Source organism: Apodemus sylvaticus, chromosome 6 (genome assembly GCF_947179515.1).
Source record: "Apodemus sylvaticus chromosome 6, mApoSyl1.1, whole genome shotgun sequence".
NCBI lineage: Eukaryota > Metazoa > Chordata > Mammalia > Rodentia > Muridae > Apodemus > Apodemus sylvaticus.
Window position 1 is genome coordinate 38,731,948 of NC_067477.1, and position 25,650 is coordinate 38,757,597.

The window sequence follows — 25,650 nt, forward strand, 5'->3', positions numbered from 1 at the left end:
TCACTATTTTGTAGATTTGGCTTAACTATTGATCTAATTATGTCCTTTGGATCAGAAGCAAATGAGTGTCCTACTGGAATCAGAGGATGAGGTCTTATCCAGTGTTGTCAATAATTTGCTGTGTACCTTGGCAAGTAACTTAAACTTAGTTTTCTCTCTCCAGTTAACCATTATCAAGATAAAAATCATATGTTAAGATTGGCAGAACCTCAGGGCATTGGTGTCACACGCCTTTAATCCCAGCACTTGGGAGGCAGAGGCAGGCGGATTTCTGAGTTCAAGGCCATCCTGGTCTACAAAGTGAGTTCCAGGACAGCCAGGGCTACACAGAGAAACCCTGTCTGGGGGGGCGGGGGGGGGGGAGGCGGGGAAAGAAGATTGGCAGAACTATCAGAAATTACACAGCAAAATTCCTTTATTTTATGGAGGGACTGAGTGAATTACCCTACTGACCTATGTAGTTAGTTTTCTTAGGCATTGCAGACTAGTATCTTTTCCATGAATTGTGTTTCCTCTCACTCTTGTTTCAAGAACAAAATGAGAAAAAAGTGAAAGCATAAAACAAATATAAAGCTATTATTAAAAAAAATCAGACAATAGTATTAACATCAGACACTGTAATCTTAAATTTTATTGGAATTTGTGCTTTAGCTATCTTGCACAATTTAAAAATTAGAAGTTATGAAGCCTCTATAGTGAAAAAGACAGAAAAGGAATAGTGCTGGAACAAAATTAACAGTTCGTTGAATAACTTTGAAGGGAAAACAAAACATACTTAAGCATATTACTATCCTCTCAATGTTTACTATTTTTCCACTTTGAGCATTTCTGAAGGAAAGAAGTACAATAGTAATGTGCCATGCCATTTCCTAGTTATATAGAACATCATATCTTTTGTTTAATTTACAATACTTCTTCCCAGGCCACTGCCCTAAACAAGTTGCTGCAACCTGCAAAAACCTTGGTCCAGGTCGAGACTCCAAGTCCCGAAATGCTTTCTGGCCTGTCTGCTCCGCCTATTCGCAAGGGCGATTCTTCCATCGGGAATTGTAGTCATGTGGAGCTGTATTTCTGGGCTGTAGGGCAGACGGATAATCCACCAGAAAACTACAACTCCCAAAAGGCTGCGAGCGCCCTTCCCGCTCCGCCGTCATCGAGCTCCGCCCCTGGCCGCTCCTCCTTAGCTGGGCTGCGCTGTTCATGCCTTCCTGTTGGTCGGAGCTGGGAGAAGTTCACTCTGATCAGCTGATTTCAACTGACAACAAGAGAGGAGGAAGCCTGGGAGGCAGCAGAGGAGGAGGGAGCGGAGATGGAGCTGAGGATGGATCCGCTGGGGCCCTAGAGCAACCCGGGTCCCGTCGGTAATCCGCGTCCCCCACACCACCTTGCCTTGGCCGAGCTGCTCCGGGTGGGCTCTGCGGGCCGCGGCGGAGAGGGCGGGGGCGCCTTGGCCCAGCCCCAGGCGAGCACTGGTCCCGGGGCTCCAGTCGCTCCTAGGAGGAAGGGGGACGGGTGCGGCTCGGGTGGGGGTGGGGTGGCATAAACAATGGATTCGGCTCCGGGATGTGCGGGTTTGTGTGAAATTTGGGGGGCCGCCTTTGTTCTTCGGCGCCGCTGCCGCCCCTTGGGTGGTGGTGGTGGTGGTGGTGGTGTCCAGGAGCAAGGTGGGGGTGAGGGACCCTGGATTGGAGAGAGGCGTCGAGGTGTGTGTGGGGTGGTCCGAGTGGGCATATTGTTTGCTTGGCCTGGTGGTGGTGGTGGTGGTGGTGGTGGTGGTGGTGGTGGTGGTGAGGGTCAGCTGTTCTTTTGAAGGTTAGTTTTCTGTTTTTCTCAGTAGTGACAAGTTTTGATTTTTGTTTCCCTTTTGGGAGCTGACTGGACACGTCTGAGGTTAAGGTGAAAATAAGGTCCCCGGGTTACTCTCTTGCCTTGTTTATCTGAAGATCAGATGGATAGATTGGTTACTGTAAGGGAGGAGTGAATTTCTGAAAGGAGGACTTTACACTAGTTGTGCTCTTGGAATAGAAGGCAAAGATAGGGAGTAATAGGAGTGTAATTACATTTAGTAGTGACCGCAAACCCCCTTTCCTGTCTCCCCAAGTTTTTGATTTGATTTGATTTGTTTTAAGTGTTTGAGTGACAAGAGAAATGAGTTGTTTTGACTCAACTACAGGGCCTGGCTGTGCTGTGCGCCGTAGTGCTGGAATTCTGCCTCCTGTTGCGCCCAGCTCTCTTCTTCCTCTGTAGAAAGAAGGGACAAAAGGAAGCACAGTCATCGTTTTATTGTTTTTGAACATGAACTTGCGACTATTGTTAATTTTAGAGTCCTTTGCTTGTCCCGAGCTGAAAGAGTCCATTTATAAGGATAATTTGCTTTGTGGAGGTCTTTGAGAGAGGTCTGCATTTATTGTTACAAAGTTTTTCTTAGCTCTTTACAGACCACCTTTTCCACTTCTCACATATAAGGAGCAGGTGCAGAGGGCTAGCCTCCTACAAACTGTTTAGTCATTTTTTGACTCAGAATTGAATAAAATGAGCAGAGCATTTTACCAACAGACCTGCAGAATCTTTTAGAAACTCTGGGCCCAGAAATGTTTTGTTGTTAGACATGTTTGTTTTGAGACAGGGTCTCTCTGTGTAGCCCTGGCGGGCCTGGAATTCACAGTGATCCACCTGCCTCTGCTTCCCTTGTGCAGGTGCCTCTAGGCTGGTTAGTTTAGTATCCAGGCTTCCGCCTTTTGAGTATCAGGATTTACAGGTGTACCACCATACCCAGCATGGCAATTGTTTTCAAAAGGGAGATCCTTAGCCATGATTTTGAGATGACATTTCTAGTCCTGGAATAAGCCACTGTAGGTTTTAGAAGCATGACTGAGGCCTCTCTCTGGTTTTGGCCTAGCATTTAGGTGCTCTTTTTTTTTTGTTTGTTTGTTTGCTCAGTTTAAGATACACTTCTGTTTTTTTCCCCCAGATGAGTAAAATCTTCTTTCTCTGTTCTAGGTAGTCCTTGAAACATTGGCTTGAGGTCCAAGTAAATCGAACAGCCCCTCACCCTGCTCTGTCATCACTCTGACTTTATAGCTGAGGCCCAACCGATGAGCTGACCTTTGTGAACCCAGCAGCCCCCCTCTCAGCGTGTGGCAGAGACTGTCAAGTTCACTTCCACCACAGCGTTCTTTGCACTCTGCAGAGGATGAGACCATCAAACTCGGTGAACACTGCTGCTGGTACGAGAGACTTGGAGGCAGATAATTAAAAATTTGAACATTGGTGAATGTGTAAAAATTCTTAGCCAGACAGGTTTTCCTTTTTAAAGGGTTCAGAACCCTCAAAGCATTTGTCTTCCTTCATTCCTGGGAAAGTACAGTAGTGACTGTTGTAGGGTGGGTGGTTTCCAGACGAGTCTAAGTTATGAGTGCCCAGACTTCCCTCACAGAGAAGGGCCTAAATCCGGGGCTCATGTGCCAGGAGAGTTATGCTTGCAGCGGGACTGATGAAGCCGTTTTCGAATGTGATGAGTGTTGTAGCTTGCAGTGTCTCCGCTGTGAGGAGGAACTCCACCGACAGGAGCGCCTTCGAAACCATGAGCGGATAAGACTCAAAGCCGGCCATGTCCCTTACTGTGACCCCTGCAAGGGCCCCAATGGGCATTCGCCAGGTGTGAGGCAGAGGGCAGCCGTGAGGTGCCAGACCTGCAAAATCAATCTCTGCCTGGAATGCCAGAAGAGGACTCATTCAGGGGGTAACAAGAGAAGACACCCCATTACCGTGTACCATGTCAGTAAGGTCCAGGAGTCCCTGGAAGGGGAAGAGATGGATGAGGAGACTAAGAGGAAGAAGATGACAGAGAGGGTTGTGAGCTTCCTCCTGGTAGATGAAAACGAAGAGATCCAGGTAAGTCACCAGCCATTGGGGACTCCTGTCTGTATTCCATCTGTTGCTGGGAACTTGCTCTCCAGATCAGTCAGGAAGGAGGCAGTGCTCCTAGAGGTGGTAGGAGCCGGGTCCTCAGAAGCCTTAAGCTCTCTGGAGTCAAATTTATTTAGGTAGGTTGTTGTCAGTTTTGTTTTGAGAAGTTTCACTCTGTAGCACAGTTGGCCTGGAATTCGCCACAGTCCTCGGGCCTGAGCTTTCCAAGTGCTGGGATTGTAGATGTGAGCCTTTATACCTGGCTTACCTTTTGTATTTTTTCAGACAGGGTTTTGCTGGGTAGTTCAGGCTGGCCTTGAACTGGTGATGCTCCTACCTCAGCCTCTTCAGGTGCTGGACTGAAGAGTTAAGATTTAGTTATTTAACAGCTAGAAAATCTTCAGCCAAATTCATTTTCCTTTCCTCTAAACCTTAGTTTTCTCATCTATACAATGGGAACAGTGGTTGTGAGAATGAAATGAGCCTCTGCAGGGTGTGGCCTGCCAGTACTGTCATTAGTGGTAGAAAAAACTGCTTAAAACAGCTTAAAACATGGAGGAGAATATGTAGAAAACTGTGAATAATGTTACAGATATGGGACTGTGTATCCTTAGCATTGAAGGGAAAAAAAAATCTTTTACAAAGACAGTATTCTTTCAGATGGCCTCTTTTGGTTCAGTTATGCAAGTTTCTTAGTTCATTATCTGTTGCTATAGCAAAATACCTGAGTCTGGGTAACTTATGAGGAATAAAGTTCATTTTGCTCATAGGTCTAGAGGCTGGAAAGTCTGGGAGGATCTGGGTATTGTGTGGGAGGGCAGTAAGCCACCCCTCCCATCACAGGGCTCCACTTTGATGACCTTTACCCCATTATTTCCCATAGGGTCCACTTCCAGAACTTCAGTGTCCGGATATGAGGATCAAGTGTGGGTGGGGCCAGACTGCTCAGTGTTGCAACTTCAATTTTCTAGTATTCCTATTAGGAGGCCCACAAATGCCTGTAATTCTAGTTAGGGATGCAACAGTCTGTTTTGTTCTCCATGTGCACAATACTCCACATAAACATGTATTATTAAAGAAATAGTTCTTAAGTGACTTGTGATCAGTAGTAGCCAGGGAGGGCTTCCAGAGTGACTTTGGTTTGTCCCACTTGGGGAGAAAGGTATGTCCCTTAAGCTGGGAGGGAGATGGTGGTCTGTGACCATCAGGAATGACTGTGGAAAGGGTAATTTTTTTTTAAAGATTTATTTTATGTATGTGAGTACACTGTAGCTATCTTCAGACACACCAGAAGAGGGCATTGGCTCCCATTATAGATGGTTGTGAGCCACCATGTGGTTGCTGGGAATTGAATTCAGTACCTCTGGCTGAGTTATCTCTCCAGTCTGGATTTTGTTTTTTGTTTTTGTTGTTTTGTTTTTTGTTGTTGTTTTTTTGTTTTTTGAGACATGGTCTCTCTTTGTAGCCCTGGCTGTCCCAGATCCACCTGCTTCTGCCTCCCAAGTGCTGGATTAAAGGCCCGTGCTCCCACTCCCTGCTAGGGTAATGTAGTGTTAGCTTTTTTTGTTTTTGTTTTTGTTTTTAAAGTTGGCTTTAAAAAAAAAACTTGCATGTATGTCTCAGGGGAGACATGTGACAGGGGACAGTTTGTAAGAGCTGATTCTCTCCTTGCACCATGTGGTTCCCAGGGATTGAACTCAGTGTCGACAAGCTCCTTACTGGGTGCGCCATCTTGAGGCAGGTCCTTTAGTTGGCTGTCAAGGGGAGACTGACTGTCAGTGTTGAACTCACATTGTAGCTCAGCGCTCGTCGACTGTGCAGCCACAGTACGCTACTTCAGCCTCACACTAGCCCCTTGTGTTTCAAATAGAACTGTGGAGAGAGCAGGAGTGGGAATGACTTATCATACGGGGCCTGGAGCCTCATGGCCTGGACTGGTTTGTTGCCAGTCCCCTTGTGGTATTGGTGGCCCCGTGACTTAGTATTTGGTGATGACTCAGTCTCTAGAGGGAGGAACTCTGATGTAAGTCACCAACAGAGAGATTTCCCAGTTATCCCCTCAGTGTTTTTACCTCTCCCCTTTTCCTATGTGGGTAAGCCGGTGGACATGAATTACGTCATGACTGCTATTCGCTCCCACTGTTGCTGCATTCTTACTAGCACAGACTTCCCTTTATTGGTTTGAGAGGAGCTAATAGAGTTATGGAAGACTGACCCAGATCCCATTCTGCCTCCTTTGTCAGCAGCAATGGCTTCATTATGGATTATGCTCTAATTGGGCAACTCTGTGGACTAAATATTTTATAAATGGAGCAGCTGGATCTGGATAGTTCTTGTTTGTTCTGGTATACTGCCAGCCTCTGAAAGTCACAGTTCATGGTATGTAAAGCGAGAAGAAGATTTTGATGAGCCAGTAGTTTTCATGAATATGGTGTAGACAAGACACTTTTTAAAAATAAGCATTTACTTAAGGTACATGCTCATTTTAAGTTAATATTTACCCCAATCTCTGGTGTGTGTGTGTGTGTGTTTGTTTGCAGTCTGAAGCTAGATGTTAAGTTACTCAGGAAGACAAAGTCACTCACTGAACATAGAGCTTACTGTTTAAGCTAGACTGTGGCCTGAAAGCCCTTGGAATCCTCCTGCCTCTGCTCCTGCCTTTACTGTACCCCCAGCACTAGGGTTCCTGGCACCTGCCACCACACCTGTGCCATCTTCATCTCCTTCTCCTCTTTGTCCTTTCTTCTTCCTGGAGACTCTTAAAGACATTGTCTAGTGTAGCCCATGCTAGCCTCAAACTCTTTGCAATAAAGAATAGCCTTGAATTTTCTTTTGAGGCAGGGTCTCACAGGCTTTGGATATCCTACAATTCACCATGTAGACAGACCAGGCTGACTTTGAACTTAGAGATCAGTTTACCTCTGTTTCTAAAGGTGTGTGCTAGTACACCTGGCTTGCCCTTGAATTATGATCTCTTTTGACTGACTTCTTACTGTTGGGATTACAGGTTGTACCACAAAGCCTGGTTTATGAGGTGCTAGGGACTGAACCTAAGGCTTGCTTCACTTGACCCACAAACCTACATTCCCAGTTCAGTCAGGCAGTCCGCCCATCTGTTTACCTCTGTTTTATTCTCCTAAAATATTTTTCCCCAAATAGGGTAGAAGAAAAATCTCAGTATTATCACTTTCTTTTTTTTTTTCTTTTTTGGTTTTGGTTTTGGTTTTTTCAAGGCAGGGTTTCTCTGAATAGCCCTGGCTGTCCTGGAACTCACTCTGTAGACCTGGCTGGCCTCGAACTCAGAAATCCGCCTGCCTCTGCCTCCCAAGTGCTGGGATTACAGGCATGCACCACCGCTGCCTGGCAGTATTATCACTTTCAGATCACTTTTTTATGGGGCGGGAGAGTTGGCTTGGAGGTTAAGAACACTGCTGTTCTTCCAAAGGACCTCGGTTTAATTCTCAGCAACCACATGGCAACTTCCAGCCATCTGTAACTCCAGTTCTAGGAGATCTGTCACTCTCACACAGATATATGTGCAGGCAGAACTAAATTATTTTTTAAAAAGAAAATATCCTTTTATTATCTATCTATCTATCTATCTATCCTAAACCATTGTAGTTATTTAGGGATACTTACAGGCGTATAGGCAGTTTATCAGTAGCTACACCACTAAAGAAATATCTTCCCTTCCCTAGCAACTATTTGTTAAATGCCTGGAGATCCTGAGGAATTTTTTTTTTTTAAAATGAAAAAGTTACTCCTCCCCCCCCCCCACCCCCACACACAGGGTTTCTCTGTGTAGCCCTGGCTGTCCTAGAATTCACTCTGTAGACCTGGCTGGCCTTGAACTCAGAAATCCGCTGGCCTCTGCCTCCCAAGTGCTGGGATTAAAGGTGTGTGCCACCAACGCCTGGCTGAAAAAGTTACTTTTATTTATGTGTCTGATATTGTCTGAGTTCATGTGTGTCAGATGCGTGCAGGTATCAGAGAAGGCTGGAAGACAGTGTTGGAAGATGTGGCAGTTGTGAGCCATCTCAAGTGGTGGCTGGGAATCAATCACTAGTGCAGGAGTGCTACACCCTCTCAACCTCTGAGCTACCTCTCCACACCCTCTTAGGGTTTGTGGCAGGGTCTCTCTGTGGACCTCAGACTAACTTTGAACTTGTAACCTTGTCCTAGCCTTCTCAGTGCAGAGACTTGTCATGCCTGCCTTGTAGTTGTACGTATGGTCCATCTTTCTTTTTCTTCTTGAGACAGTTTCTCTGTAACTCTGGTTGTCCTAGAACTTGCTTTGTAGAACTCAGAAATCCTCCTGCCTCTGTCTCCTGAGTACTGGGATAAAAGATGTTCGCCACCATGCCAAGATGGTCCATGTTTCTTAACAAGAGATTAGAAAGATAGAAAGAAACCTAATGGGATAGACCTAGCTCTACAGAGACACCTGCCCTTTATCTGTTTTTGGTTTTGTTTGAGTGTGATATGTGCAGCTGAGTTGCTCAAGGCTCCTGTTTTTCCTTTTTTTTGTTTTTTGTTTTTTGTTTTTTTTTTTTTTTTTTTTTGACACAGAGTTTCTCTGTGTAGCCTTGGCTTTCCTAGAATTCACTCTGTAGACCTGGCTGGCCTTGAACTCAGAAATCCGCCTGCCTCTGCCTCCTAAGTGCAGGAATTAAAGGCGTGCACCACTGCCCGCCCAGCACCCTGCTTCTCCTTCAGTCATAAATGTTGACCACTTCCCAGGAAATAGCAGTTTATCAATCACAGCAACATTAGTTGGGAATAGTGGACTGGAACAGAATTTGTTCATTTTAGGTGAATATTTTTTCTAATAGAGTTATAAGTAAAAACTTAGATAATGAAATTATCTAGTCTGGATTTTTTTTTCCTCCTCCCCAACCCCCCAGACAGGGTTTTGGTTTTGGTTTTTTCAAGACAGGGTTTCTCTGAATAGCCCTGGCTGTCTGGAACTCACTCTGTAGACCATGCTGGCCTCGAACTCAGAAATCCACCTGCCTCTGCCTCCCAAGTGCTGGGATTAAAGGCGTGCACCACCACCACCTTCCAGGTTATCATCTAATTTCAGAGATCAAAAGTCTTAAAAGTGAGGCTGGAGAGATGGCTCAGTGGTAAGAGCACTGATTGCTCTTCCAGAGGTCTTGAGTTCAATTCCCAGCAACCATATGTTGGTTCACAACCATCTGTAATAGTATCTGATGCTCTCATCTGATATGTCTGAAGAGAGCAACATTATACTCATATTCATAAAATAAATAAATCTTAAAAAAAAAGTCTTAAAAATGGGTTGATAGGCTATGCTCTTTGTAGACGCTGAGAGGAGAGTCTGTTTCTCCTGGCTTTGTCTAGCTGTAAGAGTTGATGTGCATTCTTTGGCTTGGGGCCCTGTCCTTGAACTTCTGCCCTGAACGTTTCCACTCCCAGCTGTTTCTTTGCTTTATTTTCGTGTCCTTTCTGCTCTTTGTCCTTCTTGCTGCCTCTTTGTATGGGTCCTGGTCCTACCAAGACAATCCAGCATACTGTTTCCATTTTAAGCCCTTAACTAAGTCATCCTCAGAGTCCTGTTTGTCATGTCAACTGGCGCTTCGTAGGTTCTTGGGATCAGGTCACTTGTGGGGTGTGACAGTCTCCAGCCTGCTACTCTTGGGGAGAAGATTGAGTTTCACAGATGAGAACCCCAAAGGTTGATCTGATACAGAATCTCCACAGTGCAGTGGATCTACCAGATAAAGGCTTGCTGCCCAACTGGGTTCCAGAGGGTCGACGCTGCTGATAGGGCAAAGAATTAACCAAACACCCTGCTTGCTTCTGGCCTCCCAGAAGCAACCCTGCCAGGGAAGCCCATCCTCTCTGGGATTTTGCCCACTGTGTTTTCTAGGTCTCAGTGGACTGAGAAGAGAACAGGATAGACCTATTGTTCAGTTGGTAATGAAGGACTTATACTAACAGGTTGTTCATAATGTCCAGAAGTCAGAGCAGCATCCTTAGCAAAAGTCTCTTAAGTTTAGGACAATAAGCTTCCTAGCAACTAGGGTTTTATTATTATTACTATTTATTATTATTATTGTTGTTGTTGTTATTATTATTATTATAGTACACTGTAGCTGTCTTTAGACACACCAGAGAGGGTGTCAGATCTCATTACAGATGGTTGTGAGCCACCCTGTGTTTGCTGGGACTTGAACTCAGGACCTTTAGTAGAGTAGTAAGTGCTTTTACCTGCTGAGCCATATCTCCAGCCCTCAGCTACTTAGATAATGAAATTATCTAGTCTGGGGTTCCCCCCACCCCCCACAAGGTTTCTCTGTGTAGCCCTGGCTGTCCCTGAACTCACTCTGTAGACTAGACTGGCCTTGAACTCAGAAATCTGCCTGCCTCTGCCTCCCAAGTCCTGGGATTAAAGGCGTGCGCCACCACTGCCCAGCATGACTAGGGTTCTTACAGGAGAGAGAGGGTGCTGTTTTTAGGGTCTTCAGGAAGTCTGACATCTTGTTAATATGTTTAGTAATTGGAAAAGACGAGAAGCAAAAAGTCATTCTTCATTCATCCTTTTTTTTTCTTCCAACATTCAGGCCAGTGACCTTATTTTCTAAGACTCATGTGTTTTTATTTTATGTTTATGAGTATGTTGTTTGCATGTGCGTCTATGGTACCATGGGCACGTCTGGTGCCCACAGGGTTAGAGAGAGTTGCGAGCTGTAAGCTGCCATGTGGGTGCTGGCGACCAGACCTAGCTCCTCTGAAAGAGCAACAGATGCTCTTAACCCGGAGCCATTTCTCCAGCCTCTATTCTCTTTTTAAAAAGATTCTGTAAAGGCTTTTCCTCACCCTAGTGCATTCACCTCTTTGATCAGTTTTATAAAGTCTCCATGAGTGGCCTCTCTAGGAGAGGCATACTACTTAGAACTATGTTTTATCTTCCTGTTGACTGACCACTGACTGAGACTCCGGCTGGCCCAGGGACTCCGTCTCCTGAGCTGACTAGAGGAGGCTAACAGTGTCTGGGTGGCCAGGCCATAGACTTCTCAGTGACAGGGAACCCAGGCTGAGAGGTCTGCCTTCCCCTCAGCCTGGTAGTTGGCTACCTCCCTGAGACCTGTCCTTTAAGAAGACCCGACACTTTGCTTGGCCACCTCCCTTGTTGGCATCCCAGAATAGTGCTGCTCAAAATGCTGGGACTTGGCTTTTTTTTTTTTTTAAATTGACCAAGAGAGACCTTATTTTAGCATGATTCAAAAATGGAAAAAGATGTTTTCTTACTGGATGTGCAGTCTTTATCCTGACAGGCTGGGTGGGTCTGCCACGGGTGTGTTTTTGTGACATGGTCCCTGGGCCTGTTTTACTCTGTCTTCTGGCTCCTGGTCTAGGTAGCTTCTAGGACCCTGTGTTTAGGTAGCCTTGTTCAAACTCCAAAGGACTCCATTCGGCCAGCAGGTCATGAGCAAAAGGAATCCTGCTTTTCTACATTGTTGAACTTTTCCATTCTTCTCTAACGGCCAGATGGATAGGGAATAAGAGCTGACTTTGGTGCAGCTCTTGGGGAGTTACCCTCTGACAGATTCTGGTCAGAATATACATACATTTTGCCATTAGCTTCTTAGGGCCATGGCAGGAAAATAAAACCCAACAACTCTCTGGCGCGGTCAAAATAATAATCAATAATTGCCCGAGTGGCAGGGCCTCCCCTAACCCTGCCCTTTATTCAGAGAAAGTAAAAGCTCCTCTGTGTAGTGATGGTGGTGGACTGGACACACTTAATGGGATTGCTGGGAAACACAGCATTGAGGATGTCTTGGACAGACAAGCATGAAAGAGCCCCTAATGTGTGCCTTTAGTTTCTGCTTGGGGTCTTGTGAGTGTTCTCAGCTTTGAATTCATTCTGTGGTCACTAACTCCCGGCTTTTAACCTGGGTGACGATTCTGTTTAGTACAGGGCTGTTTAAAATTTGACCCATATAAGCCATCAGATCACAGTGAGTCAGCTGTTTAAGAATTCATCCTATCTGTTCTGAGTTACCTCTACGATACCTTCACCCCAGCCCCAACCCCCCATCAATTTTGAAGTCCGTCTTTTTGAATTTGAAGGTGCCTGGGTTTTTGAGCCAGGATTAATGTAGAGGGCTAGGTTTCTTGCTGAGCTGACTTTCTGTGTTTTTCTGGGGCTGTGTCTGTTGGCTGTGTCTCTCTTGGTCTTTCCTGCAGGTTGTGTAGCTCTGGTGGCTGGCTGGACTGTGCTGGGGACCTGGCCTGCTTAGGAGGGGGCTCCTAGGAGACCATTTTTAGTGGATGTTTAAGTGCTAACTGACGGCTGATGAGAAATTAGAAGGAGCTAGTGGGGAGACGGTGATGAAGGGAAGGAAAGCTAAGCTATAAAAGTTTAGGCTGGCCTTGGACTCAGTTGGTAGCGAGGATCTTAGACCGCTTCTACCTTAGACCTGAGATAAGCCGGTAAGCATCTCCATGCCTGGAGTGTGCAGAGCTGGGGCTATACCAGGGCTTCATTAAACAGTCTGCAAGTGAGCTATATTCCCAACTCTCTTTTTTGCCTTTCTTTTTTAAAAACAAAACAATCCTTTAATCCCAGCACTTGGGAAGCAGAGGCAGGTGGATTTCTAAATTCGAGGCCAGCCTGGTCTACAGAGTGAGGTCCAGGACAGCCAGGGCTACACAGAGAAACCCTGTCTCAAACAAACAAAAAACCAAACAAAACCTTTAGTGAGAGTGTCTGTGTGTGTGTGTCTGTGTGCGCATGGCAGCAGGTATATGCTTAGGCAGAGGTCTGAGGATAACTGCAGAAGTTGATCTTCCTTTTTTTTTTTGGTTTTTCGAGACAGGATTTCTCTGTGTAGTTGTGGCTGTCCTGGAACTCACTCTGTAGACCAGGCTGGCCTCGAACTCAGAAATCCGCCGCCTAAGTGCTGGGATTAAAGGCGTGTGCCACCATGCCTGGGCTATTCTCTTTTTTATACTTGGATTCCAGGATTAAATGTAGGTCATCAGGCGTGGCAGTGTATGACTTTTCCACACCGAGCCATCTCACTGGCTGGTTGTCCCTTTTTTTTTTTCTAAGATAGATTTTACTGACTGACCTGGAACTTGAGGCGAGGTTGTCCTTGGACTCACAGAGATCCATGCCTCTGCCTCCTAAGTAGAAGGATCAAGAGAGTGTGCCACCATATCCGTCCATCAGTCATGAAGTTCCATTTGACTGATCTGTGGGTTAGTGTGGCTGTGGTTGGAATTTTAGGGTGGAGATGTACGCTAGCTATATATAAGAACCTGACCACGGGCTTGCCATCTTTGGAGGATGACTTGATTTTTCTGGTAACTCCTAGACTCCCCACCCCCTACCTATTCTTGACACTAGATCATTTCTGGTAGATTCTAGATACTGGGTGCTTTAAAAGAACTAACTTTGCTCCTTTCAGACACCCACATTTAAGTTAAGTAACAGCACAGCCCTGAGCAACTTAGAAGTTAAGGAATACTCTAGAAACTCCACTTCCTAGTTAAAGCTCTGCTCTCTGGTGACTGTCATCCACATGACTGCTGACCATTGCATATCCTTTCATAACCTTTCTTTCCAAGCTTTCAAAGGTATCACACCCGCCTTGTAGTGGAAGCAGTTACTGAGCTGTATGTCTTAGTAGTTGGGGTAACCCCTCTGTGCAAACCTTTCTCTCTTGAAGCACTGCGGATCAAACCCAGAGCTTTCTGCATGGCGGGCGATTACTCTGCCACTGAGCCCCATCCCTAGCCCACTCCCAATGCTCTCACAGGAAAACTCCTGTTTTCCAGGCGAGTGAGCCTGGGCGGAGTGATGGAGGCCCTCCTGCTCGGAATGCCCAGTTCTCTTGGTAATGAGTAGAGGTTATTTGAGGATCCATAGCTCTTTTTGTGTAGAGTCTCTGGTTCCGGTGACTGTGGGTTTAGGTTAGTAGGAGGCCACCGTTACCTCCATAAGCTCTGGATTCTTTCTCTGGCAGGCAGGCAGACAGCAAACAACTTTCCAACTTTCCTGCTTGCTTCTCTCCTTTCTTTTCTTTTCTTTTTTTTTTTTAAAGGATTTATTTACTTTATGTGTATGAGTACGGTGTAGCTGTCTTGAGACATCAGAAGAGGACATCAGATTCCATTACAGATGGTTGTCAGCCACCATGTGGTTGCTGGGAATTGAACTCAGGACCTCTGGAAGAGCAGTCAGTGCTCTTAACCACTGAGCCATCTCTCCAGCCCCCATCTTCTCTCCTTTCTTACCTTTCCTTCTATTCCTTCTTGTCATGAATTTAAGAAATGAAATCTCCCATTATTAGGGAAAACAGTTGGTATAACCCAATACAAATGGCTTTAAGGTTGTGTTTCATACTGGGTTTTTCTTGAATTTTTTTCTCTTCTCTTCCTATAGAAAACCAATTGTGTGTGTGCTATATATTTATCTGTTTCTGCATCGGTCTCATTGTGTAGCCCTGGCTGACCTGGAACTTGGTGTGTGTACTAAGCTGATCTTGAACTCAGAGTTCTGTCTGCCCCTGCCTCTTAAATGTTAGGATTGCAGGTCTGTGCCATCGTGCCTGCTCGTAACTTGGAGATGTGGCTCAGCTGGTAGAGTGCTTGCCTGCATGCTTGAAGTCTCCCTCTGCAGCACCGCATAAGCCTAATATGGTGTCGCATGCTTGTAAACCCAGAACTTAGCAGACAGAGGTAAGAGGGTGGAGTTCAAGGGCATTCCTGGTCACTTGTTGAGACCCTGTCTACAAAACAAAACACAACCAAGCACAAAATCCAACTTTACTGAGATGTGTAGTTTTATAAGTTGACACATGTGGGCTGGAGAGGTGGCTCAGTGGTTAAGAGCACCAACTGGTCTTTCAGAGGTCTTGAGTTCAATTTCCAGCAACCACATGGTGGCTCACAACCATCTGTAATGGGAGCTGATACCCTCTTCTGGTGTGTCTGGAGACAGCTACAGTGTACTCATATATATAAAGTAAATAAATCTTTTAAAAAAAAGCTGACAAATGTGTGTGTATGTATGTATGTATATATATATATATATACATACATACATATATATATATATATGACCACCATAGTCAAGACATGAAACATAGGGGCTGGGCGGCTGAGAGTGCTTAGTCTTGCTGAGGACCCCGGTTCGGTTCCCAGCACACCCATGGCTCACAAGGCTGCATAATTCCAGGTCCGGGGAATCTCCTAGAGCAGAGAACCAGGCACACGCGTAAGCTACAAGCATGCGTAAACGAATTTTCTTTAAACATTAAACCTTTCTACCAGCCAGGTGGTGATCTTTGATCCCAGCACTCAGGAGGCAGAGGTAGGTGGATCTCTGTGAGTTTGAGGCCACCTTGGTCTACAGATCAACTTCCAAGACAGGGCAGAGAAAACCTATCTTGAAAAACCAAAGGAGATAAAAAACCAAAACCAAACCAAACCAAAACCCAAACCATTTCCACCAATTTCAAAGGTCAAAGTCACTACTCTGCTTTTTGTCACTGTGGATTAGAAAGTAAATGTCCTAGAGTTTTATATAAAACACACACACACAATGTATGTATGTATAAGTAATAATAATATGTATAAATAATTAAAACTGCCTCGCCCGCCCGCCCCCCCCCCCCACCTGTCCTGGGTCACCATCCCCGCCACTAAGTTATCTAGGCGCAGGCCGCCCTCGGGATTATGGTCTTCCTGCCTCACTGTCCTGAGTATTTAAGCTTCTAGCTGTACACCCAGCTTACTGTGCTTTTGAGAATCATCCATATGTTTGTACAATTTATAAAGTAGTTAATTTTATTGCTGAGTTATATGAGTATATTATGCTATATTCATGTATTATATTATGATATGTACATATATATGTATATACATTTTTCTGGAGAGAGGGTCTTCAGCTCGTCCTCCTGTATCAGCCTCTTAGAGCACTAAAGTTTTAGGTGTGGCCCTGGCACTTAGCTTGTGCTGTGTATTTACTTTAGATGTTGTGCATCTTTGTATTAGAAGGGAAGTGTCATGAAAATGGCTGCATCAGTTAGTGTATGCTGCTGTGACAAAGCACCTGACAAAGACATGTTAAGGAGAGAAGGACTGCCGTGCTTGAAAACATGGCAGCAGGAGTGGGAGGCAGCTGACACATGTGTTTGGTGGCATGGCGGTCTTCAGGTCTCTGTCCGTCTTGTTCTTTCTGTGCTGTGCTGCCTGGATTTGATTTGATTTTTGTGAGTCCTAGGCATAAGACAGCTTTGGCTACCAAGCATTAAGGTAGGATAAACGAAGGACTGCCACCTGCTCTGCCCTCGATCAATACGAGAGCAATACACACACACACACACACACACACACACACACACACACACAGAGTCAGTCTGCCCCTCACTAGGGGGGTCTATTTTCCCTTTTTTCCACCCCCCCCCCAAGACAGGGTTTCTCTGTGTAGCTCTGGCTGTCCTGGAACTTACTCTGTAGACCAGGCTGGCCTCAACTCAGAAATCCACCTGCCTCTGCCTCCCAAGTGCTGGGAGTAAGGGTATTTTTTTTTTTTTAATTCACCTCACATCCCTCTTTTCCCTTTTATTCCAGTCCAGAGCTCAAGCCCACTGAATGGTGTCACCCATACTCAGTTAACCTCTAGAAACATCTTCGAGGATACATCTAGAGGGTGTTTCTGCTTGATGGTTCTAGATTGTTAGGTTGACAGTCAAAATAAGCATCACAGCATTAGAAATAGTGTAGTAAATCACTTTCCTCCATTCACCTCGCAGAGAGAAAATTGAGGCCGATATAAGTTAAATGATGTCGATATTTTTCTAGCATCAGTGATGGGCAGAGCCAGTTTAACCAAACCCCACCCGGTGATAGTACTCTCTCTCCTTTCCCCTAGAGAGAGCACGGTGTGTAGACATTCATTGCTCCAATACATACTGATTGCCTGTTGTGCTAGGCATGCTGTATTGAATGGCACAGACCAGGCCAGGCCCCTGCCGCTCAACAAGGAGTTCTTTGTAGTTGTGAGACTGAGAGCTGGGACTAGGAAGAGTGGGCTGTGGACGTGTTGTTAGCAGGAGGGTGGTAGAGCGAAGGGTGTGCGCAGGATGGGGATTGCAGCAGCTGTTTCTGGTGTGATATTTTCATTAATTCTTATTTGTTTGTTCATTTTCTATCTGTCCATCCATCTGTTTTGTGGCCTGTTTCTTTGTGTTCTAGTCTGTGGCTTTTCTTCTAAGGTCCTAGCTGTCACTAGTGCTTCTCTTAGTCTTGTTGTAGCTAGATGGAGTTTGTAAGATGGAGCTCCATGTCCCCTTTGGAGAGATCTCTGAGTTGGCATTTCCAGGCCTCAGGATTGGAAGTCTTTTTATTCAGATATAAAAGGAGAGGTGAACTTGGGAATTGGGTATGTCAAAGGAATTCATCATGGAGCTGACAAGAGCTATTTTGGAAGAATCTGTGTGGTTCATTTCTATGTGGCTATGGTCTAAGCTGCTAGGACAGCAGAGGAGCTGTGGGTAGTGTCTGTGAGGCAAGGGTCAGCGCTGCTGGAGTTATAAGACATGGGAGGGGAATTCCTGACCTTTACGGTCATGGGACACTTTGGGGACAGTGGAGTGGAAGAAAGTGATCTTTGTCCTTACCAAATGTACTCAGTATTTGTGAGGCCAAACTTATGACTCTAGTCACCTTACGAAAACATTTGATAGGGAACTGGCTATGCTTCTAAGGAGGAAGTCCATCTCACATGTGAACCCAGAGTTAAGTGTGCACTCCATTAGGATAGAGTGCATGTGCACCTTCTGACCTTCCTGTGATGTAGAAGCAGGGTTTCTAGAACTTTGTGATCTCCCGTATCTAGAACATCTGCTCATCCAAAGGAATGGAACTTTTGTTGAGTCTTCTTTAAGACTAGACTATTGATGTGTTTGACATAGTTTTAGTAAAGCCCTATTTGATTATTTTTATTTTATGTACCTTGGTGTTTTGTTTGCATGTATGTCTGTGTGAGAGCATCGGATCCCCTGGAACTGGAGTTAGTAGCAGTTTTGAACTGCTGTGTGTGTGCTGGGATTGAACCTGGGTCCTCTGAAAGAACAGCCAGTGCTCTTAACCTCTCATCCATCTCTGCATATTTTAAGGATACAAATAAAGACCTTTTTTTTTTTTTTTTAATTCAGTCAAGATACAAATTAGACTGTGAACATAAATCATTGCCTGATGTTCTTTTACTTTGGGAAAATTGGAGCCTCCAGGACCTCATACATGCTTTACCGCTGAGTTCCTGATGGTTTGTTTTGTTTTGTTTTGTTTTTTGGTTTTTTGGTTTTTTGGTTTCCTGGAACCCACTCTGTAGACTAGGCTGGCCTCGAACTCAGAAATCCGCCTGCCTCTGCTTCCCAAGTGCTGGCATTACAGGCGTGCACCACCACTGCCGGCTTTCCTGATGGTTTTTAAAAAGATGAAAACAAATTTATTTAGTTTTATGAGCATTGGTGTTTTGCCTGCATATCTATATATCTATATCTATAGCTATATATCTATCTGTGTGAGGGTGCCAGATTTTTTGGAAGTGGGGCTGGTGCTGGGAATTGAATCCCAGTCCTCTGGAAGTGCTTTTAACTGGTGAGCCATCTTTTCAGGCCAATTTTTAAAAATATTTGTATTAGTTTTTTATTTATGAGTACATGCCTGTGAGTGAATGGCATATGTGTGCAGGTGCCCATGGATGCTTGATGTCAGATTCCTTGGAGCTACAGTTACAGGAGGTTTTGAACTGCCTGACATGAGTATTGGAACTGGAACTCAGATTCTCTGGAAGAGCAGCAACTGCTCTTAACTGCTAGGCCAACTCTTCTGCCCTGTTCTTTTGAATATTATGGAGATGATTTTGGGTTTCTCAAGGGAAAAATTCCTTACTTTCCACCTCTTTTCTTCCTCTACAAGAAAATAAAATGTAGCACTGGGTCTGTACATGTTGGTTGGCCGTCATCAGGTTAGTGATGGGTCCAAGGTGAACTTAGTATATATGCTTGGACTATAGAAAAACTCTACTTGTATTTTAGGGTACTGGTCTCAGTTGTAATTAGAGAATCTCTTGGTTTCTTTGGCTCTCTTCCTCTAAACTCAGCCAAAGAAGATAAGAACGCAAAGAGAACTAGAAACCAACAAATACAAATCATTAAAACTCAGTGTTGAGAATAACTGCCTATGTAACTTAGTAATGAATCTCAGTGGAAAATTATAAAATAATCATTTGTTGGATGGGGTAGAACTAACTTCTCATAGGTTTCTATTGTGATGGAGTTGGGTAGCTTTGGATAGTGCTGTTTTTACTTGGGGATGGGGCTGTTTTATTCTTCTCAGGGCCGCTGGCACTGAGAAGAGCTTAGCCAACTTGAGAGGGATGTCTGATCATAGCTGGTCCAGATCTGAACTACTTTAGAGGCCAGGACTAGCAGAGCCTCCATGTTGAGCATCTTTAGAGTGCTTCCTGGTACCTTGTCTTGTCTTCTAGAGCCTGGCTGGGCTGCAGCTCCTCCCCCTCTCCTCAGCTCCTTGGCTCTTTCCATTGCTGCCTTTCTGTTCCCAGGGGTGCTGGGGAGGTCCCTGTGTGCATGCTTCCTGAAACCATTCTGAGGGCTGAGATGCAATCCTTTTTCTTTCTTCTTTTTCTTCTTTTTTTTTTCTTTTTGGTTTTTTGGATTTGGTTTTTTCGAGACAGGGTTTCTCTGTATAGCCCTGGCTGTCCTGGAACTCACTCTGTAGACCAGGCTGGCCTCGAACTCAGAAATCCACCTGCCTCTGCCTCCCAGAGTGCTGGGATTACTGGTGTGTGCCACCGCCGCCCAGCTGAGATGCAGTCTTTTGAGTCATTGCTGTTGCCCTCTTGGAGCAGAGGCTGGTGCTTTCCTCCCTTGAATGCTCTGATTTCCAAATAGAAATAGTAGGGATCTTTGAGAACTGTTCATTCATTTTACAAAATACTTGGAATGTTACACAAATTAAATTTTTTAGTAAGTCAGAAAGTGGGGGAGAGAAGTGGGTAAGATAGAGGTGCTATTGAGTTTCTTTCTGGAAGATTGATTTTTTAAAATTGTGTTGGTGTGTGTCTGTGTGGCTATGTGCATGTGAGTGTAGGTTATGGGCATTGGGGCCCGCAGAGCTGGGTTGCATTCCTGATTAGGTGCTGGGGAGGAAGAATAATAGTACATGCTCTTAACTGCCCCCTTGTTGGGTTCCTTTCAGCTTAATATTTATTAGGTGTCACTTTACTAAGAGTCAGCTGCAGCACCTGTATTAATAATGCTTTGTGGCTTGCCTGGAACCCAGAGATCTGCCTGCCTCTGTTTCCCAAGTGCTAGGATTAAAGCCATGTGCCACTACTGCCTGGCAGTACTGCACTTTTGTTTGATTTTTATTTTCTTATTTTCTTTCTTCTTTCTTTCTTTCTCTCTCTCTCTTTTTCTTTCTTTTTCTCTTTCTTTCTTTCTCTCTTTCTTTTTCTCTCTCTTTCCTTCTTTCTTTCTCTCTTTCTGAGACTTGGCAGCAAGTGCCTTTACCCACTGAGCCATCTTGCATGACTCCTTGACCCTCTTTGAGGCAGTCTAACTGTGTATCCCCTGGCTGGCCTAGAACTCATGGAGGTCCCCTTGCCTCTGCCTCCTAAGTGCTGGGATTCAAGTCATGTGCCACTACTTCTTGTTACTGCCTTATTTTGGTTAGTGGGAGAGGAAAGAAGTTATTTGAAGTTATTTGAAGTATTGAAGCGGTAGGAACTTTGATTTTAGGTGGGGCTGGTTTGGGTCTGGCCTCACTGCGGAGTTGCTGACAGGAGGCGGGGCCTAGTCACTCTTGCAGCACACTTGGATGTTTTCCCAGTGGGCTGATGCTAAGTAATAATGGCTTCTGTTCTCTCTCTGGGTGCTATGCACTGGGCTGTGCCCTTTGCTATTTATCTTAGACTGGACTTTATCTTAGGCCATGCCCTGAGTCCCTCCAGGGCTGGGCCACCAGTTCTTATCTAATGCCCTGGAGGCTTCCAGGTGGAGTAGCTCTTTCAAGGCTCTGCCCTTGCTCAGCTCTGGGTGGAGCCGAGCGCTGACTTGCCCAGGTCTCTAAGAGTCCAGGCTCCAGGAGGAGCAAAGGTGATGTTGCTCCTGCTTTTGTTTTGTTGTTTCAGGGCCAAGGGCTATTATTTCAGCCAGTCAGAATTGGGTGGGGAGACCAGGACAGCTCACCTCAGAAATGGGGGGAGCTGTGTAAGTAGACTGATGAGAGCGCTGGGGCCGTGGCCCTTCCAGAGCCTTCTTTCCTTCCTTACCAAAGGGAAGCTCTTGTTTCTTTTTGAGATGTGGTCTCACCAGGCAGTTGTGACTAACCCAGAGCTCCTCTGCAGCCCTGATCCTCCAGCCTCAGCCTCGAGCCCTGCCCCTTCCTCCATCTTTGCTTTTCCTAGTGTGAAAACCCATCCTGCTGCCACCTAAATGAGGGCAACTGAGCCCTTTCTGGCTCAGGAAAAGTTATCCATAGGTTGTTTAGTAGCGTTACCAGGGAGCAAAGTAATGTGGAAGACAGGAGGGCCAGGCCTGCCTTCCTGTTTGCCAAGCAGGTTTTCCTCATCTGTTCATTTAATTAGCCTCTGCACTCGCTAGCCAGTGGAGGTCAAAATGGTTATGTTCTTGCTTTACACGAGAGAAAAGCCACTAGCACCTGCTGACTGCTCGTAGACCACCGGATCCAGAAGATCCACCCAACAAAAGCGTATGTGTTTAGTATGTCTCAGGATACTAAATACCGATACTATTCCAGATTTAGTTTTATCCTATATACATATACACAGACATACAGAGGTGTGCGCGCTTGCGCGCGTTTACTTTGTTTTCTCTTATCTTGAGATAGATTTTACTCCTTAGCTTGTGCTGACCTTGAACTCAAGAGCCTCCTGCTGTCTTTGCCTTGTATTGAGATTACAGGGGTGTGTAAGCATTTAGCATGTTTATTTATTATGTACATCATTTGAGGAACATTTACTGTTAAGCTAGAAACAATTCTGCCCCTACAAGACTGTTGTAGATACCAGTTGCTGCTTGTGGGTTGATGAGGTAGATTTTCTGGGGAGACACTGAAGGCTTAGGCTTTCTTGCCTCAGGACTGTTTGAGCTGGCTGCCCTTCATAGCTGAAGTTTATGGGGTTTTTGTCTGTGTCTTGCTGGCCACCGTAGCAACTTGGAATCAGACTGGCTGAGTGACCCTGGTCCAAATGGACTGCTCTTTGTCACTTAATTTTTTTTGTTGGTTTGTTTTTTTGAGACAAGGATTCACTATATTGGAGCCCTGGCTGCCCTGGAACTCACCATGTAGACCAGGCTGGCCTCAGAGAGATTCACTTGTCCCTTTTCTCCCAGAACTGGGATAGAGGCCCATGCCACTGCACCTGGCCACTGAAGGAGTTCTTCAGTTTTGAGACAGTCTTGCTGTATAGCCCAGGTGTCTTCCTGCCTACACCTGTTCTATGCTGGGATTACAGATTTGAGGTACCATGCTAGTAGCTTTTGGATCTCTTGTATCTTAGAGCTATCAGGTAGTTCAAGTAGCCCGGTCCCAAGCTGATCAAATGCTGCTGCATTCAGCTCTGTGGAAGGTCTGGGTGGGGTGGGGCAGAAGAGGGATTCACATTGTAGCATTGTGTTCCTGCTGTGTCCTAAGTGCTGTGCTTTCCTCTGATGCTGAAAGAAATTGTAAAGGCTTGTTACTGCTGGAGCTAGAGGAGACCTGTGTGATAGAGGCTCCGCAGCCTGAGATGGTGATCCTGAGCTTTCTGGAGCTCTATTCTGGATCTTGAAAAAAAAAAAAAAAAACAACCCGCTGGGCTGTGGTGGCTCATGCCTTTAATCCCAGCACTCTGGGAGGCAGAGGCAGGCAGATTTCTGAGTTCAAGGTCAGCCTGGTCTACAGAGTGAGTTCCAGGACAGCCAGGGCTACACAGAGAAACCTTGTCTTGGAAAAAAAAAACAACAAAAAACCCAACATTTTATTTACAGAGAGAGGGAGAAGAAGGAGGGAGGGAGCGAGGGAAGGAGAGAGAGAGCGTGCATGCGTGTGTGCGCATGCATTTGTGAGTGCTGGCCCTTGAGAGCACTTATGAGGTGTCTGAGGAAGTGAGAAAATGCCTCTGGTACCCAGGATGGCAGCAAGTTAGCCATCACCCCTGTGTGTCCTTTCAGTTGTCATGGGGTTATGAATGTATGAAGTCAGAACAGTAAACTTTTAAAATATCACAGCTTTACTAAAATGGAACTCACACACCACAAACCACCCTTTATTGTGTTTAAAAGATGCCTTTTCAGTGTGAGGATCAGATATGGGGCCTTGTACATGGAAAAAGAGTCCTGCACTACTAAATGTGACCCTCAGTCTAGATTCTCTTTTAAAGGGTGCGGGTCACTGAAATCCCACACCTAGTCTGTTCCCAGCACCATGAAGGAAATAATGAACTAGATAATTGAGTGCATTTAGTATAATCAAAACCTGCATCCCGGAACACTGTGGTTCTAGAACATTTCCATCACCCCGAGCAGAGACTCCTTTAACAACAGCCTCTCCCTGTCCCCCCTCTTCTGGCCTCCTGGCAGTCACTGATCTCCTTTCTGCCTTAGGAGGTGGGTGTCCTGGACATACGACGCAGTATCTGGCCATCCTGTCCAGTTCTTTTCACTCAGTCTCATATTTCTGTAGTCATGTTTAGCATGGGTTGGTACTTTTTTTTATTCTTTTAGTATGACAAGCAAATACCAATAGTTGTTTACTTTGTTTTGAGACAGGGTTTCTCCATATAGCCTTGGCTGTCCTGGAACTGGAGTTACAGACAGTTGTGATCTGCCATGTGGGTGCTGGGAATTGGACCCGGGTCCTTTAACCTTTGAGCCATCTCTCTAGCCTGTTTGTTTACTTTTATTATGTCATAGGTTTTTAGACATTTTTGTCTAAGTGTTTTGATGATGATGAAATTCTTATTGAAAATTTTGTGTTATTATTGTGTATGTGTAATAAATGTATGTGGGTATACCTGTGCCACAGTAATGTTGTGAAGTCACGAATGACTTTTGGGAAGTTCCCTTCTTTTGCTGAGGGTCCTAGGGTCAAACTCAGGTACAGTGGGCAAGTGCTTGTAGCTGATGAACTTTTCTTTTTCTTGGCAATTTTGAGACAGGGTTTCTCTGTGTAGCCCTGGCTGTCTTGGAATTCACTCTGTAGACCAGGTTGGCCTCGAACTCAGAAATCCGCCTGCCTCCCAAGTGCTGGAGTTTATAGCTTATATCCCTGTGCCTGGCTCCAGTGAGCCATCTTGACAAACATACATACATACATACATAAATACATACATAAGTTTTTCAAGCAGACTTGCACTTTTACCCCAGGCTAGCCTGAAACTTTCTACATCTTAGACCAGGCTGGTCTTCAATAAGTGTTCCTTCTATCTCAGTCTGCCAGGGAACAAGATTATAGATGGTCACAACTGTGCCCCCGGTCAGTTTTTATTATTTTCATAGGGAAAATATTTTTATTTTAACAATTTTAGTTATTGTTTCTCCATTACATGTGTACAAAACTGTCATGTGTCTACTTCATAAACATATTTAGAGTACTGGATTGCAAATAAAAATAGTTTATACTACAAAATGTTATGAATTCTTTTAATTAGAACTGTATCGCTGGGTGTTGGTGGCTCACGCCTGTAATCCCAGCACTTGGGAGGCAGAGGCAGGCAGATTTCTGAGTTCGAGGCCAGCCTGGTCCACAGAGTGAGTTCCAGGACAGCCAGGGCTATACAGAGAAACCCTGTCTCAAAAACCAAATCCCAAAAAACCAAAAAAAAAAAAAACTGGAAAAACTCCTGAGGACAAATGTGATCATGTTAATTTCATGTACTTTCTGATTCAGTAAAAGGTTGTTGTAAGTGGGATTTAGATAAGAGACTAGCATGAGTCTGAGGAGAATATGCCTTATAATTACTTTTCCCACTGAAAAAGGTAGTTGAGATGATTTATGATACATTTATCCAGATGATCCTTCAGATGTGATTCCTCCTCAAAGCTTCTTTCAGACTGTTTCTCACCAGTCAAACAAGTCAGTTCAGAAGCAGCACAGTTAGCGAGCGCCCAACCCTAGGTCAGCGGACATTTGTGAGCAGTGTGTGTTTTTCTAAATCAGCAGTGGGTAAGGCATGTGCTGCACAAGTCTGAGGATCTGAGTCCTCAGATCCACGTACAGTAGTGTGCATCTGTCATCTGTGCTGCGTGGTGACATGGAAGGCGGGGACCCGAGACCCCTGGAAGCCTTCAGGCTAGTGAGCCTGGTAAAGCAGGGATGAAGAACAGGGAGACCCCCGTCTCAAACATGGTGTGGCAAAGACTGACACCTGAGGTGGCGCTCTGACTCCATGGTGTGCCATGGCAGACACACCCACATTCAGCACACAGCTCGGAAAGTTCTACAGAATCAGATCAAAGTCAGGACACTGTAAAGAAATGACTTAAAGGTAAACATGATAGTTGTGAATTGCACTGATGGTTAGGAAAAGGCTCATCCTTCTTCATGGCTAAATGACAGCCATTGTGGGGTGTACCACAGTCTGCTCACGCATTCACCAGTTGACGGGTGTTTGACTATTTTGGCTTTTTGGTTGATGTGGCTGATGCTGCTGTTTATATTCATATATGG

The 25,650-nt window shown here is 45.2% G+C and overlaps 1 protein-coding gene across 4 annotated transcripts in view; it reads left to right on the plus strand.

The window, feature by feature from the left end:
- The first annotated feature begins 1,181 nt into the window (after positions 1–1,181).
- The window catches only part of Zfyve1 (zinc finger FYVE-type containing 1), a 54,587-nt gene continuing 30,118 nt past the window's right edge, over positions 1,182–25,650 (plus strand). Inside the window, exons 1-2 of one of the 4 annotated variants that reach the window (XM_052185487.1) lie at positions 1,182–1,408; positions 3,001–3,894. In XM_052185487.1, coding sequence (XP_052041447.1) covers positions 3,412–3,894 — 483 coding nt within the window. In that variant the 5' untranslated portion in view covers positions 1,182–1,408; positions 3,001–3,411. The remainder of the gene's footprint in view (positions 1,409–3,000; positions 3,895–25,650) is intronic. The other 3 variants (XM_052185488.1, XM_052185489.1, XM_052185490.1) reach the window with 3 other exon arrangements.